Source organism: Bubalus kerabau, chromosome 11 (assembly GCF_029407905.1).
Source record: "Bubalus kerabau isolate K-KA32 ecotype Philippines breed swamp buffalo chromosome 11, PCC_UOA_SB_1v2, whole genome shotgun sequence".
In the NCBI taxonomy this organism is placed as follows: domain Eukaryota; kingdom Metazoa; phylum Chordata; class Mammalia; order Artiodactyla; family Bovidae; genus Bubalus; species Bubalus kerabau.
Genome location: NC_073634.1, coordinates 9322368 through 9339249, shown reverse-complemented (window position 1 = coordinate 9339249; position 16882 = coordinate 9322368). Strand labels below are relative to the sequence as shown.

Genomic DNA, 16882 nt, shown 5'->3' with positions numbered 1-16882 from the left:
GGATTCTGGGAGGAACGCATGGTGCAGGCAGAGGCAGAGGGTGGTCCCAGGCGTCACAGGACAGGAAGGTCAGTATGACCGGACTTATGATCTCACCGGCCCCGTGGGAAACCCTGACTTATTGAGAAGATGGTGGGTTGGCAGTGACATCGGATGCCTTATTATGGGAGCAGAGGGTGGGGAGGAGGCTTTGCCACTGTCAAGGTGACAAGGAAGGAGGGATGGGTTGGGAGCAGCGACAATGACATCAGAGAGAAGGAGGGACAAATCAGAGAAATATTTCTGTAGCAGGCGAATCGGGATGGATGACTCGGAACGTGGGAGGCGGGACGAGGGGTGGGCTAAGACAATGCTCTCTGATCCAGACCCATGAGCCCCAGAAGCCTCCAGCCTGGGAGTCAAAGGATTACTCCACCCTGCTCAGGCCGTTCTTGTCTTTCTCGTTAAATACCTGAGTCTCTTTGGAGATGTCTTCTTTTGAAGAGAAATCTGAAGAGATTTTCAAATCAGGTACTCCGGGGTCGGCACTCACAGCCTACACAGAAGAAACAGCTTAAGAGTCTGGGGTTCTTGGAGTACTTGGAGTCAGTACTGTGTTGCCTCAGGATATCTGAGCTGCAGAAATCTCAGAAGGCTAGAGTCTTCATGAGCTGGCAACTCAGATGGGCCACCAGGTCCACATGGGAGGAAATAAAGAAAGGGCCCTGCCATTTTGTTCGTCAACAGAAGTCTTTAAAGAAGGCTCCTTAGGCTCGGGGAAGAATGGACACGTGTATACGTGGCTGAGTCCCTTTGCTGTCCACTTGAAACTATCACAGCACTATTAATTGGCTAGACGCCAATACAAAATAAAAAGTTAAAAAGATGCAGCTGGCTTTCAGGAGGTACACTCAGAATAAAGTGGCAAATACGCTATTTATGGAATTATAGGCTCTTTTACCAAGGTTTATAGCATTAACCCAGTTCATGATAAAATGCTATTTCACTTTAAAATGAATAAATATTTTGCTAATAATAAAAAGAAGTACCCTTTGTAGAATCACACTGGCTCTCTTTAGCTGGCACTGTCCTTAGTCAAAGCTATGGTTTTTCCAGTAGTCTTGTATGGATGTGAGAGCTGGACTATAAAGAAAGCTGAGCGCCAAAAAATTGATGCTTTTGAACTGTGGTGTTGGAAAAGACTCTTGAGAGTCCCTTGGACAACAAGGAGATCCAACCAGTCCATTCTGAAGGAGATCAGCCCTGGGATTTCTTTGGAGGGAATGATGCTGAAGCTGAAACTCCAGTACTTTGGCCACCTCATGCGAAGAGGTGACTCATTGGAAAAGACTCTGATGCTGGGAAGGATTGGGGGCAGGAGGAGAAGGGGACGACAGAGGATGAGATGGTTGAATGGCATCACCGACTCGATGGAGATGAGTTTGAGTAAGCTCCGGGAGTTGGTGATGGACAGGGAAGCCTGGCGCGCTGCAGTCTGCAAAGAGTTGGACACGACTGAGTGACTGAACTGAACTGAACTGTCGTAGGTGAATTCCAACATGATATCAAGGAGGAGGCAATGTATCTTCGGTTACATATGGTTACATGTCTTCCTGAGCTGAAAATAATTGAAGGGGTCAGTCACTGAAAATGCATTCTGAACTCTGTTTGTGCCCCCAGGGCCCGATCTTCGTCCTGCTGTAATCAGTAGAGCCCCCTTGTTATCATAACCAGCCTTCCTTCTAGAAAACTGCCTCGGGACCAGTCTTCCACCCACCCAGCAGGTGCCCTCTGATGGATGTAAAATCACTTCTAAAATACAGCTTGGGAGACCTTCCTTAGTGCTCCAGTGGCAGACTCTGTGCTCCCCAGGCCGGGGGCCTGAGTTCCATCCCTGGTCAGGGAACGAGATCCCACAAGGCACACTAAGAGTTCGCATGAAAGTGAAAGTGTTAGTCGCTCAGTCATGTCTCACTCTTTGCGACCCCATGGATGTAGCCCTCCAGGCTCCTCTGTCTGTGGGACTCTCCAGGCAAGAATACTGGAGTGGGTTGCCATTCCCTTCTCCAGCAGACCTTCCAGACCCAGGGATCAAACTTGGGTCTGCTACATTGCAGGGGATTCTCTAACATCTGAGCCACCAGGAAGCCCTAAGAGTTCGCATGCTGCAGCTAAAAGCTCCTGTGTGCCACAACTGAGACCTGGAGCAGGTCTTAGTTATATTATAGATAAATTTATTATTTATTAATAAATATCATTTATAAAGCATTTATTATTAATAAATAATGAGATTTACTTACTTAGATAAACATTTTTAAAAGTAAAATATGATACATTAAATACAGCTTGGAAAAGCCGACAGGCAAAGCTTTCCATGGGTTGGAATGAAATTCATCCAGTTACCGTTCGGGGTTGATGAACTGCCTGTGGGGGACTGGTCTCACCAGGCACAAAAGCAGGGCTCAGAGCTATGTTCTGTCCCTCACGTCAGGTGGAGGACTTGCTGATGTCCTTCTGGAAGTCTCTGCAGCAAGACACAGTGATGCTCCTGTCGCTGCCTGACGTGTGCCGGCTCCTTAAGTACTACGACATGCAGCTGTACAAGGTAGGCTGCTCCTTCCAGGTGCTGGATTGTGTCCTGTCCAGAAGTTGGTACCCAGTGCTGGGGGCTTCCCAGGTGGCACTGCTGGTACAAACCCGCCTGCCAGTGCGGGAGACGCAGGAGAGGGGGGGTTGATCCCTGGGTTCAGGAAGATCTCCTGGAGAAGGAAATAGCAGCCCACTCCAGTACTCTTGCCTGAAAAATTCCATAGACAGAGAAGCCTGGCGGGCTACCGTCCATGGAGTTGCAGACATGACTGAAGCGACTTAGCATGCACACACTGGGGTTAGAACCACAGCCCTCACCCTCTGGGGTGTCCATGGATCTCAGATCTGAGAAATCAGTGGTGGAGCCAATGGACCAGGAGCCTTAGATCTTTCCCTCAGACTCAGTTTTCCTTTCTGAATTCACTGAGAATCCGAGTGACCTCGTGTAGAGAAAAAGCCAGTGAGTGTGATACAGTATGGAAAGTTCTGGAACACAGTGTGATTGGACTGTTCTGGGCCCTCAAAGGAAGAACAGAGATGCCTGGAGAGGGCTTCCCAGAGGAGGCCATGTTGCTGGCAAGTCTCGCAGGAAAGGAGAAATTCTACGGACTCGAAACAGAGGAGAAAACACGTGCAGGCAGGAACACGTGGGGCAGGCAGAGGCAGAGAGTGGTCATAGGCGTCACAGGGCGGGAAGGCCGCTGTGACCGGACTTACTGCCTCACTTGCCCTGTGGGAGACTTGGGACTTCCTCAGGAGACGGTGGGCTGGCAGTGACATTGGATGCCATATTATTGGAGCAGAGGGTGGGGAGGAGGCTTTGCCACAGTCAAGGTGACAAGGGAGGAAGGCTGAGAGATCCGATGACATCAGAGAGAAAGAGGGACAAATTAGAAAGAGGGACGGACACAGGGTGACTGGCCGAATTGAGTCAGAGTCCTTACTCTGATGTTTTAACAAAAGAGGACTTTTAAAAATAGGTAATTGGAGCCGTTGCTTTGGATTGTACAAAGCTTCTGGGGTTTGTAGGTTTGTTTTTTGAACGCTGTGTCTAGAATGATTAATTGTGGTTTGGGAGTCAATTATATGTAATTTCTGGAGTGAAATGTGCTTTCCTTAAGCTTGTCGTGAACTTTTACCTTTTATATTTTTTTTTAGGGGAAAAAAAAAATCTAGGGCTTCTAAAATTTTTAACATAAAGGTTGAAAACTTGAGGCTGGGTTCAGCTCTTAAGTATTTTGGTTTGACCTCAAAACCAAAACCAGTCTCAGCCAACTTTATGGTGTGTACACTTGTGAATCCGTCCTCAATATTTTGAAATCTTTGGAAGAGTTCTGATTCCAGCCTCTGCAGCCTGCTGTCCTGCCCAGTGGGCAGCAGCCAAGACTCCGTGGTGGCTGCGTCCTTAGCTGGGTGGGGGCCCCTCTCTCGGGCTGCGGCTCGCGTGACCCCCGGCCTCTTGTGACCGGAGGCTGCCCGCACTGGCTGGCGGCCATGTGTCTTGTCACTTCTGTTGTAGGGAATTGAGGACGTCCTCCTCCATGACTTTTTGGAAGATGTTTCTATTCAGTATTTGAAATCTGTCCGGTTGTTTAGTAAGAAATTCAAGCTGTGGCTCGTCTCTGCTCTGGAGGGCTTTCCAGCCCTCTTACAGATCTCCAAACTCAAAGGTGGGTTTCCATGGAGAATGTGGATTCTGGGAATGCAAGTGCAGCATCTCACTTTCCACGTGGGGTAGGTCATCTCCCCTTTACTGCAGCCTGAGGCATACAGGATCTTAGTTCCCCAGCCAGGAATCAAACCCACACCCCCTGCAATGGAAGCATGAAGTCTTAACCACTGGACTGCCAGGGAAGACCCGTCTCCCCTCTGGTGTCACTTTGCCTTCGTGCACTGAACTGCAGTCCACAAGTCCTGGCCGCTGCAGCTTTCTCAACTTTTCCTTTAATGCCCATAAGGGAGGCGTGTGTTGATCCATCCACACCCTCTTGCCGATTCCCCAAGCAGGGCCAAGGGGGTGAGGAGGTAGAAAAGGCAAGGGAGAGGCCAACCAGCTCCACCATCCTTGGCTCACTGCCCACCCAAGCAGGGCCAACAAGGGTCCTGGCCTCTCTGTGCTCTGCTCAGGCCGCACGAGGCTCCAAGAGTATCGCTCCTTCCTTAGAAATTCCTCCCAAGGCCCAACTTGCCCACACTCTAGGCCTCCGGACATTCACACCCACGTGGAGTGTGAACACAGGAGGCTGTTGGTCTGCTCAAGCCTGCAGCGGCCGCTCTAGGCCTTCCTGAAGCTGACTGTTGGTGTCCCTCTGACGCCGTGGCCCTCATAAACTCCAGCACACGCCCGCTGGACGGACAGTGTCTTTTACAGTCCTGGAAATACCCTTGTTTCCCACTCCTGCCTTTGTGAGGTTCTCCATCATTGCCTCTAGCTCTCCCCGCCCAGCCCCACCCTTCCTGGGCAGCTCAGGCCTCTCCCGGCACCCAGCCCTCCCCACCTATTCCCCTCCGCCCTGCAAGTCCACCTCCCTGGCACCCTGTGTGTGCCATCTCCCCCGAGGGCCCACAGAACCGGCCATGCCTTATCTTCAATCCCTGGCAACCCCAGCGCCCTTGGCTGCATTGATTGCTGTTTGACCCATTTGAAAACTCACAGGCCCAGGGTGTGTGATCACCAGTCAGGAATGTGCCAGGAAGGGTCCCCCAGAGAGAACCGTGAGGTCTGGTGCGTGCTTGGAAAGGGGGCCCAGGACAGGGGTCCAGTTTTCCGTGGCCCCTTCCCCACCTGCTCTCATCCTGCCCTCCGGCTCTCATCCCTTACCCTCCCAGGCTCTTCAGTAGCTTCCACACTGATGGTTCTGCCTTCAACCTCACTCTCCTTGGTCACACAGCCCTCCCCTCCCATCACCCCAGTACCTCTGGCTGTGTTGATCCCTCTTTGACCCACTTGGAAACTCACAGGCCCAGGTTGTGTGATCACCATGTCCCTGTTGTGTGGGTGGGCCACGCTTCTTCACTGCTTGACCTCTGACCCATCCCCGCCCACCTGCCCCCAGGGACCTCCAGCACCTACTGGCGCTCCCCAGAGACTCCTGACTGGTTGTGCCCAAGAAGCTCTTGTTCCTGCTTCTGTTTGCACCCCATCGGCCTTCCCCAACCCCTTGCCTGGCCAACTCCTACTTACATGTTAAGACCCAGACTAAAGATCCACTTCCAGGTGGAGCTGCTCCCGACACTTTCTACCCCAAGAAGCCTTCGCTCCTTTCTCCCCATGGCTTATGTTGCCGGGAGTGCTTGCCCTGCTGGTGGGAGACTGTGCCTTGGTGACCCGTCCCTAGCCAGAGCCCCTGGACAATGGAGGTCCCTGTCCTTCCTCCAGCCGTGAAGGCGCTGGAGGGAGTATCCCCATGAATGAACACATGAATAAAATGAGTGAATGAGTCCATCCAGGAGGGCGTCCCCCTCTCTCATCTTCGCATTTCTGGTCATTTCCCAAGGAGAGCATGCAAAGATGTGGAAGCTGGAGGAATTCAGAGTTCCTGGGCAAAATGGTCACCTGTACAGAGCCCACAAGGCAGATGCTGCTGACACCATTTTTCTAGCATTGGGCGGGGGAGGGGGTTAGTCACCTTGCCCCGGAGGATCTAGAGCCATGTGGGAAAAGGCAAGGGAGGCAAGGGTACTGGGGGCCTGGCTGTGTGGGGCAGGCCGGCGGCTGTGCCATTCTAGGCAGAGAGGTGTGCCAGCTGTGGGCACCACCTGTGTGCGCCTCCTCTCCCTGCCTGCTCCCTCCCCCCGCCCCCAGTCAGTCATGTGAACTTGAAGTTATAGGATCAGTAATGGCCATTTGTATTGTTCTTGACAGAGGTTACTGTGTTTGTCAAAAGGCTAAGAAGAAAGACATACCTTTCCAACATGGCGAAGGTAGGTTTCCTGAGTGTGCCCCAGGCCCTGTCCTGGCCCCCCACCCACCCAGGTGTGTGTTGGGGTCACCAGGTTCTGGGCTCTGACCTTCTCTGTCTTGCGTGACCACGCAGCTTCACTGTTAGAGGAGGGGAGGAGAGGGGCCAGAGAAAAGGTTCTGGACTCTGTTCTGAAATCCCATGGCAGCAGAGGGGGACAGAGCCTGGGACCAGTCCTCTGCCCTAAAGCAGCCCCGGCCAGGGAGGCATCCAGCCAGGCCCGCCTTTGACAGTCTCCATCGTCCCGGCGCAGAACTTCTCCCCCAGACCCAGCTCCTCCAGCTGGTTCCCCCTTCTGTGCTCGAGGGCTGATGGCCAGGACTTTGCAGCACAGCCTCCATCCCGACCCGTCTGCAGCAGCCACCTCAGGCTCCAGAGCCAGCCCTGCTCAGAGCCAGCCCTTCAGTATTGCCCTGGGGGGTTTACTTAGCTCCCTTAGCACCCAAGGGCCGGTTTCCTCTCCATAAAACTGAAATGACTGTAGCGCCTGCTGCTGGGGCTGGGATACGGGTGACCCACCTCCCGTCCTGCAGACCCTGAGTGTGGAAGGGATTGGATTGTCCCCTTGGGTGTACATGTGCGTGCTCATTCACGTCCGACTCCTTGTGACTGCATGGACTGTAGCCCGCCAGGCTCCTCTGCCCATGCGATCCTCCAGGCAAGAATACTGGAGTGGGTTTCCATTCGCCTCTCCAGGGGATCTTCCTGACACAGGGATTGAACCCATATCTCCTACGTCTCCTGCATCTGCAGGCTGATTCTTTACTGCTGAGCCACCAGGGAAGCATCCCCTTGGACATTGGAGGCCAAATTCACTGCCCAGGGCTCCCAGGGGAAGAAAAGACATGGCTTCTGAGTCCCCTCGGCCACCCTGTAGAGTCCACCCACCTTTTGCTTTTCCAGAAACACACTTGCCTTGTAGACCCCGAGTCACCCACTGGTTCTCTCTCTGGAGCATTCAGGCTCCTTGCTGGGGGCACAGAGGATAAGGAGCTGGGAGAGGAGGCGCCACAGGCCCTGAGACCCCGCACCCACCTGCCCCCAAGCAGACGTGTTCTAAATGCTGCATTTCAGAAAGGCAGTTATAGAATGTGGGAAATTCAGACATTTTCATTGTCAGCTGGGATTCCATTTTAGTGGGCAATACCCCCAATCCAGTTTTCTTTCTCTTTGATAACTACACAATCATGGTAATTTGGAGAGGGGGGCATCAGGCCACAGTAAGATGATGAGATTTCAGTAAGTGTTGTGTGTGCCCTTTGTCTTCAGACCATGAGGATGGTGCTGAGAAACAGCAGGAGGGTCAGCGTCCTGAAGTCGGATCTATGCACCATCTTCCATCAGGGCGTTTTGGATAGTTCCCAGAAAGTCCTGCCCAGGGACCTGAGCGGCGCCGATGTCCTGGGAGAGAACACAGAGATGAAATGTAATCCTCCTTCAGCCACTGCTTTGTGCAGTGTTTGGTATATGATCGGGGCTGGCATGGCCATCCCCAGTATATGAATCTGATGAACTAACTAGGGGCTTCCCTGGTGGCTCAGTGGTAAAGAATCCGTCTGCCAATGCAGGAGACACGGGTTCAATTCCTGGGTCAGGAATATCTCCTGGAGAAGGAAATGGCAACCCACTCCAGTATTCTTGGCTGGGAAATCCTATGGACAGAGGAGCCTGGCGGGCTTACGGTTCATGGGGTTGCAAAGAGTCGGACATGACCTAGCAACTAAACAACAGTCCTTGATAAGTAGCCCCTCCCCTACCACTCGTCTGTCCCTTGAAGATTTCCCTGTTCCCCACTACCCGGCTGTCCCAAGTCCCAGATCCTCCCCCAGGAGACTCCCCTCCAACCAAACCAGCATCTGAACCCAGTAGACCTCAGGGCTACGGAAACCCCCCTTCCAGGCCACTGACTCCTCTAGACATCCCAGGTGACTCCCCAAATCTTGCTCTCACCCTCAGCCCAAGCTCAGAGAGACCCAGGAGGCATGAGGCCTCTCCCCCAAGTGCCTGCCAGCCTTCCAGGGGCTCCCGGGCTCCTGATGGCCTCTTTGTGTGTCTCTCCAAGGGGGCACAGGTCTGGCAGGGAGACAGCATGTCGCCTGACAGGTGAATGCTCAAGGCGTGCCTGGAGATACTTCCGGATGGAGTCTGGTGGTGCCTCTGCCAGGGCCGAGGCAGTCCACTGGGTTTTCCAAATCTTCCTGGTGTGTGGTGGCACTCAGCTGGGGGGACCAAAGGCTGTCCTTACGCCCTCTCTCCCCCACTGCTGCCTGCACAGGTGGGGGGCCCTGGTCCCCCCATCACTTCCCAGCCTCCACCCCTCAGGTCTGTGCTGACAGAGTCCACAGCCCCCGGCAAGGCACCTAACATCCCTCAGCGGCTTTGATGTCCTTCATCCCCTTTATAAAAACAGCGGGGATGGGTGAGGTCATGTCTGTATCATGCAGTGAGCTCACTTGGAGCCAGGTTCTGTGTAATTACAAGGTGTAGTTATGATTTCAAAATCTTTCTTCCCCTTTCAACAAGGAGCAGAGGGGGTCACTGGAAGGCAAAAGCACAGAGCTCTGAACCAGACGACCTGGGGTGACACACCCCACCCAAGAAGGCAGCCTTTGTGCTCACAATGAGTGTGAGGCCCCAGGGGATGCCTTTGAACCGCTGTGAGGATGCGGTCCCCTAGGTTACCTGGTATACAAATACCTACTGGGAAATTCTGCCGCATGGCTCACCATCTTTTGGTTTGTTTTGTCTGTTGATAGGTTTGAGCAGTTTAATTTCTTTGCTGGGGACATCAACAGATCTCAGTGTATTCATGAATTGTCTGTCTTCAAATCTCCAAGAATTTGTCTTCCAGGTACAAAAACATATATTTTTTTTTAAACAAAAGAAGCAAGTGTTGGTCATTCTAGCTACATTATAGCACTGAGTGCTCAGGACCTGGTGCAGAGGGAAAGGGTTTTCTCTGGGGCTCTGGACAAAAGTGTGTCATGGTGGAGATGGCACTTCAGGATGGGGAAGTGGTATCTCGGAGGCTTGTACGTCATACAAGTGTGTGTGTGTTTGCTTGCAAGTGCCACATGTGTGCATGGGTGAGCATGTGTGTGGGTGTGTGTAGGCAGGTAAGTGTGAGCACATTTGCCCTTGTGAGTGTGTGAACACCAAGCAGGAGTGTTTAGGAGGGAGATGGGTTTGTCCATTGAGGGATATTGACTTAAAAATAAAGTCACAACCTAAAAGTTGAGAGTTATGTTTAATTCAGCGGAAATTTTTAGGACTTGAAGCCTGGGAGACAGCGTCTCAAATGACCCCGAGAGAACTACTGCAAGGAGGCAGAGGGAAGAGTCCGGTTATATAGAAATTTGCAACAAAGAAAGGGCAGGTAGTCTGAACATCAAAAGCATTTTGTGAATTAAAACCAGATATCCCAAGTTAAGCAATTTAGTGCTTTTCTGTGTGTGGACGATGCAGGAGTTGGGGCTCTCTGAAATCATTCCTTTCATACGCATCTCAGCCATCTGGGGCCAGAATCCTGTGATTTTCACACCCAGAGATCCTCAGGACTCACCGTAGGGAATGGCTGCAGCCTGTGGGTGCCAGATTGCAGCTATTCTTTTCCTTCCTCGGTGCCCTTAGGGCTCAGGAATTCACTTTTGGAGGGCTGGAATCACTGATGACCCTGATGTCCTTGTTTACTGATATGCCAGGAAATACTCCATTTCTCAGGGAGAACGGTGCTCATATGGGGGTTTTACATACAGTCCCAGGAAAGTGTTAGGCTTCGGTTCATGAAAGCCAGGATGGATTGGTTTTGGATGTGGGTGGGTTTGGGCCTTCTGACAGACATGCCACTTGGGTTCAGTACACCCTTTGGCTTGATTGTCATCATCACCGGTATCAGAAAGTCACATTACTGAATCAGGTTCAGCTGCTCACTGCTCAAAAATCAATACTGGAGTGAAGCAAATGTCAGTAGAGAAGAAAATTGCTTTTGATCAAAATGCTTGCAATCTGGAGAGATGATGAAACTCGGTGTCCCCAAAACTACCTCTAGAGATTCTGCTTGGCCCTGAACATCTTTAAAGGGAAACAGGGAAGTGATCTCAGTTAATCACTGAGAAGAGGCGGGAAGGGTCCTCGCCGTCCTCCACTGCATGCAGGCTTGTGTCCAGGCTCGTCCGCTCCTTGTGATCTCTCTCTCTTTTTACTTTTTTTGTCATGTGTGCATGTGTGCTTCAGTTGTGTCCGACTTTTTGCAGCCGCATAGACTGTAGGCTGCCAGCCTCCTCTATCCGTGTGGTTCTCCAGGCAAGACTACTGGAGTTGGCGCCATTTCCTTCTCTTTAGATGCTCTTTTGTTCACACACTTTGTTCAGGAGATTACTGAAGGGGAAGCTGGGAAAGAGATCTGGTCATCTGTTGATTCTTACTCTTCATTTCTACTTCTTTAACCATTGCATGATCAGAAGGTCTGCAAGGTGTGCTTGGGCAGGAAATGCGCAGGGCAGAGCCGGGAGGTGGTGGGCGGTGGTGCCTGGTTCGAGGTTAATGACAGAATGGAAGGGGCCTCCTCCAGAGAGCACCTCCTGCCAAAGGCTGCTTCCAGTCACCCTGTTGGAGCTGATGATGCTACTGGGGGAACCCCAGCACCAGGCCCCAGTGGACCCCAAACGCCTTCTGCCCATGAAGATACCACCCTTTGAAAGCTAAGGCATCTGGGAATGGGCTTGACTGGGAGGTGAAGGGCAGGTAAGAGTAAATTAAGCTGAGAAAGGGAGGCAGCATTCCTGAGAGAGGTCGGCAGGAGCGGAGTGGGCATAGGGAAAGCAGGGGACCAGTCTAGGGAAGAGGGGAGACATCTCTGTAGCAGAGAGCCCTGGAGGGCCTGGAACCAGAATGTGACTGGCGTTTTCTCCAGCAGTCTCCAACAACAGGTCTTCCCAATCCCTCCCTCCCCCAGAAAGCCCAGGGAGGAGCTTGACAGCTGGGTTCTAAGCCTTGGCAGGTGTCGATTCTCATTCTTTGCTTCTTAGAAATAATCTTTTCAGATTCTGTGTGGTTTTTTTTTATCATTTTATTTATCTGTTAAATTTTGGCTGGGTCTTCTCGCTCCGTGGGCTTCTCTCTAGCTGCAGTGAGCGGGGCTGACTCTCGAGTGGCGGTGGCTTCTCCTGTGGCAGAGCACTTGCTCTGGGGTGCACAGGCTTCACTTGCAGCATGTGGGCTCAGTAGTTATGGCTCCCAGACTCTAGAACTCCGGCTCAGTAGTTGTGGCACATGGGCTTAGCTGCTCCACAGCACGTGGGTCTTCCCGGACCAGGGATCGAACCAGCGTCTAGGTTGGCAGGTGGGTTCTTTACCACTGAGCCATCAGGGAAGCCCTGCTGCGTGGTTTTGATTTCTCCTCCTTGGTCCTTGGCAAAGTTCACTTGTGCCAGAGGTCACGTGCACAGTTGCATAGCTATGGAGGCTCCGATTTGTTCAGTAGGGTGAAGCTCTGTCCTCTGGTCCTTGTTTCGGGCACTCACGCAGCCTAGCTGTACCTTAGCCGAGCCCACTGAGACCACGGGTACCAGTCCTGCCCCGCAGCAGCACAGGCCCATCCTGTGTCCGAGCCCATGTGACATGGTGTGTCCACCCTCACCCCCACAGCACTCATGAATGAGACATCTCAGGAAAGCGGTGATTTTGTGTCTGCCTGCATTTGATGGGCTTGTTTTTCTAAAACAGCTTGTCTGATGAAAAAAAAAAGACTACTGTCAATAAAATACTCAGACTGTTAAAATGTGAAGCCTCAGGCATGTCCAAGATGACTAATCATCTCAAGTTGTTAGCATCTGGAACACAGGGAGACACTCAGCTGTGTTGTGTTTCATTTGGTTCCCCCAGTTCTCGTGCAGTTTGGGCCCAAGAGTAATTTCTAAACATGGGAACCCAAGGCGTCATGCTACTGGCAAGAGGAGGAAAGCTCGGGGATTGGGCTGAGATCGCCCACTGTGCCTTCTCTGGGTGGTTTAGGGACATCTTTGTGTGTGCTGAACCCCAGCAGGGGTCCTCCCAAGAGCCCCCCTATCAAGGAGGTCTAGAGGCATGGGGAAAGGATAACCCTGCTAAGGGGAGTCTGTTACCAAACCCAGGTTCATGTTCAGGATGCACTGAGAAGCCGAACAAACTGGAAGGTCAGAGGTTGGAGAAGAGAAAGGTTTATTGCAGGGCCATGCAAGGAGAACAAGGGGCTTATGCTCAAAACTCCCCAGAGGCTTTCAGCAAAGCATTTTCAAGGGCCAGGTTGGGGAGGGTCTCGGGGTGTGTGATTAGCTTTGCACAGTTCTCTGATTTGTTGATGTTGAGATAACAGGGCAGTTAACGTTACTGATCCTTAGACACTGGAAGGCCTGCGGGCTGTGTGCTCCTGATCATTAAGCAGTTAGTTTCTTCCACTTGTTGGTGATGTTTACATTGGAAAAACTCAGGAAAAATACAGAAGATGCTATCATCTGGGTACTTCAGCGAGGAGCCCCAGTAGAGGATATGGGGGTGGGGAATGTCTGTCCCAGGGAGGACCCCCCATAGGGTCTTGCTTGGTTACAGGTCCACACCCACCCAGAGCCCCGAGTGGTCCTTTGGGGGTTCTTGGTGGGGGCTGAAGATAAGCAGAGATGGAAAGGCACCTCTTTATTCCTGGCCAGTCGCTGCAACTCTTCCTTGGAGGCTGTGGTTGAGGCTGTGGGTGGTCCCCACGCAGGGGAGGTTCAGGGGGTTCACCCCAGCCTGTGCGGGGGAGCTCCTGCGGCTCTGTCAGTTTGTAATTCACCAGAAGCGCAACCCAAGGCTGCTGTCAGTCTCGCGGGGGAGTTCCTTGGTCTGCACATACAGTATCCCCCAGCGCCCAGTTTAGTGCCGCTCAGGCCATCGGATGACCACACAGGTGGACCTTCCGGACCTCGATAATTCACCCAGTGCAGCAGCCAGCTTGGTGTTTTCCAAAATCGGCCCCCTTCCTCCCATCACTGTGGGATTCTGGGCCCCTTTATCACAGCATCAGATTTGCCAAGTATAAATTAGCCCCCGATGTCCCCGATGGCAACTGCCAAGGGGGCCTCAGCGGGACTGCCCTGCAGGGGTCACCCTGAAGGGGTCCTCACAAGTGACCTCTTTTTTAAAAACTGTGGGGATTAAAAAAAGAAGTAGGCCCCTCTCCCACCTCCTGCCTTCTCTCCCTGCACTTCAAAAGGTCTTGCCAGGAATCACCCCCAACAAGGGATGGCGAGAGACCAGGCCTGGGCCTCCCACCCTGCCCTTCCCGCCTCCTCTCCCACTTTGGCCACGTCAGTGTCTACACCCACCGTGGGCGACTTTGACAACATGCTCACCTCAATTTTTATCATAAACCCCAGCATTTTTTTTCTCCCTAAAATGTAACAGCCAAGCAGAAGCAAAGAGGAGTTTCTCCAACTGGCCGCCAGCTTCCAGCTGAGGTGGAATTTCCTCCTCACAGCAGTGAGCAAAGCCATGACCCTCTATCATAGAGACAGCTTCGGTAAGTCTAAGAACGGAGTGCTGTGTAGTCTACCTGCCACAGGTGTGGTTACAGTTAAGTGCTTTCCATATGGCTACACGAACCCCACTCCCCGTCTTCTCGCCTTTCTATGTAAAATACAACGCGGACACAGAGAATCACACAAAACCATGCTAATCTTTTTATAATAACACCGAACAATGATTCATCAAATGGCTGAACCCTGCCTCACTCTCCTGTCCATGAAAATAATCAGTAAACAATCAAAAATAAGAACAAAGGACCAGCCCTCGCAGGTAGCCCTGGTGGTAAACAATCCTCCTGTCAATGCAGGAGTTGTGGATTCGATCAGTGTGTCAGGAAGATCCCCTGGGGGAGGGCGTGGCAACCCACTCCAGTATTCTTGCCTGGAGAATCCCATGGATAGAGGAGCCTGGCGGGCTACAGTCCATGGGGTCGCAGAGAGTCAGACATGAGTGAAGCAACTTAACACACACGCACTAGGTCTGGCCCACAAGCCCGCTCTCCAGATGACCCTGAGAAGCTGCTCTGGATGCTCTGGAGAGCAGCACAGTTTCATATCTTGTCAGAACAAAGAATATTAAGCAAGTCATTTCCTCAATGTTTAAAAAAAGAGAGAGACCAGCACACACACAGCAAGTCAGCATGGCCTTGGCACCTGGAAGGGGAGTCTTATCATTGAAGGGGGATCAGCGTTGGTGTCCCCAGAAGGGAGGCATTTAATCTTTGTTTTCAACATGGACGTTCTTTACTTCTTGTCAATATGTCCTTTTCTCTAACAGTCAAAGCAGAAGACCTGTGTAGGGTTGATAGGCCACAAACTTGATACTATTTTCTTTAGCATCAGAGTCAAGTTCACTCATGTATAAAGCCAGACGCCTCCTCTAGAGTTCAATATGTGGAAGTTTCTTTTATCATTCCCCTGCCGTCATTGTCAGATATGCAGGAAACCTCCTCTGACTTTTAAATTATCTGCTTTGGGACATTCTGAGAAAAGAACCAGGTACCCTCTTTTACTCCCAACTGAGATGGAGGAAAAAAAATTGGTTCTTTGGGGCACCTGGATTTAACTTCCAGGAATAACAATTGATAAAGTTCCCCCTGTGGGCTTCCCTGGTGACTCAGACTGTAAGGAATTCACCTGCCCGTGCAGGAGACCTTGATTCAATCCCTGGATGGGGAAGATCCCCTAGAGAAGGGAAAGGCTACCCACTCCAGTATTCTTGCCTGGAGAACTCCACAGACAGAGGAGCCTGGTGTTACAAAGAGTTGGACATGACTGAATGACTGACGCCACTGTGTGCAGATGGAAGAATAAAGCAGAGTCTGTCTTGCAAGCTTTCTTGTCAAATGGGTGGCCTTCCTGTGCTGGGGAGGCCTCACCTGTCACAGCTGTGGTGCTGACACACGGGACAGGAGAGTCGCGGGGGGACAGTCAGCCCCGAGGCCCGCAGCCCCGTTGGGGGGACAGTCAGCCCCGAGGCCCGCAGCCCCATGGGGGGGACAGTCAGCCCCGAGGCCCACAGCCCCGTGGGGGGGACAGTCAGCCCCGAGGCCCGCAGCCCCGTGGTGGGGACAGTCAGCCCCGAGGCCCGCAGCCCCGTGGGGGGATCCCTCGCTTCAGCAGGTACCTGTGCATCCTGCAAAGTCCCAGGCTCCTTCCTGGACACTGGACACACAGCCATGGACAGACAGACAGAGCCTCCAGCACACGCGCGCGCACACCAGTCAGGGTGAGGAACCCCTGCCCCAGGGCTGCCAGAGGCCCTTGCATCGGGTACGGGGATCAGGAAGAGCGGACAAAGAGCAGACAAGCCCTATTCTAGACCATTCTGCAAACTCTGGGTCTCTTTGGAGGGTTTCGGCTGTAAGCAGCCACACAGGTGACACCCGTTCATCATGAGGCTCTGCCCATGAAGGTCAGGACAACAGGCTTAATGTTGGTGCTCTTCCAGGGCCGAGTTCAGGCACAACCTCAAAAGGAAAACCAACCCTTTCAGCAGTTTGTACTGCCGACTGAAAAAAATGCACAAGCTGAAAGTTAAGAGTAATGTTTTATTTAATGGACAAAACTGAGGTCGTAAGCCTAGGACACAGCATCTCAGGTACCTCTGAGGGACTGAAGAGGTGAGGGGCGGAGCCAGGATGTACATGAGTTTTTTGCAACAAAGACCAAGTAGCGGAACATCAAAAGATTGCTTTTAATTAAAGAAAACCTGACATCTCAACTTAAGGAATGTGTGTGTGTGTGTGTGTATATTAGTCCCTCAGTCATGCCCGACTCTTTGAGACCCCGTGGACTGTAACCCGCCAGGCTCCTCTGTCCATGGGATTTTCCAGGCAAGAATACTGGAGTGGGTTGCCATGCCCTCTTCCAGGGGATCTTCCCAACCTAGGAATGGAAGCTGGGTCTCCTGCATTGCAGGCAGGTTCTTTACCATCTGAGCCACCAGGGAAGACCTAAGGAATTTAGTGCTCTTCTGTCCATGGGAGGATGCAAGAGTCTGGGCTCACTGAAATCATTCCTTTGATATGCTTCTCGGCTCTCCAGGGCCAGTATCCAGTGTTTTCTCACCCTGAGTCTCCTCGGGGGGTGCTGCTGGGACGGCTGCAGCAGCTGATTACTAGACGCGGGGTGGACACCCTGCCTCCATCCCGAGGACACCCTGCCTCCATCCCGAGTCCCCCCCAGGGCTTGCTGTCGGGGGCTGTAATGGGATGGCTTGGAAGCTGCAGCATCCTTTGATAACTCATAGAGCGGGTGCCCTCCACCTTCTTGGACCTTCATATGAAGTCAGAGTACTCACACCACCCATTC

General features: G+C 52.3%; 1 protein-coding gene across 2 annotated transcripts in view; it reads left to right on the top strand.

Moving 5' to 3' along the window:
* The window catches only part of RFX8 (regulatory factor X8), a 47377-nt gene that overhangs the window by 23629 nt on the left and 6866 nt on the right, over positions 1 to 16882 (top strand). The window contains exons 4-9 of one of the 2 annotated variants that reach the window (XM_055539060.1): positions 2471 to 2584; positions 4088 to 4238; positions 6434 to 6492; positions 7800 to 7956; positions 9287 to 9381; positions 13950 to 14064. In XM_055539060.1, the coding sequence (XP_055395035.1) occupies positions 2471 to 2584; positions 4088 to 4238; positions 6434 to 6492; positions 7800 to 7956; positions 9287 to 9381; positions 13950 to 14064 (691 nt within the window). Of the gene's footprint in view, positions 1 to 2470; positions 2585 to 4087; positions 4239 to 5195; positions 5786 to 6433; positions 6493 to 7799; positions 7957 to 9286; positions 9382 to 13949; positions 14065 to 16882 lie in introns of those variants that run through there. The other variant, XM_055539061.1, reaches the window with a different exon arrangement.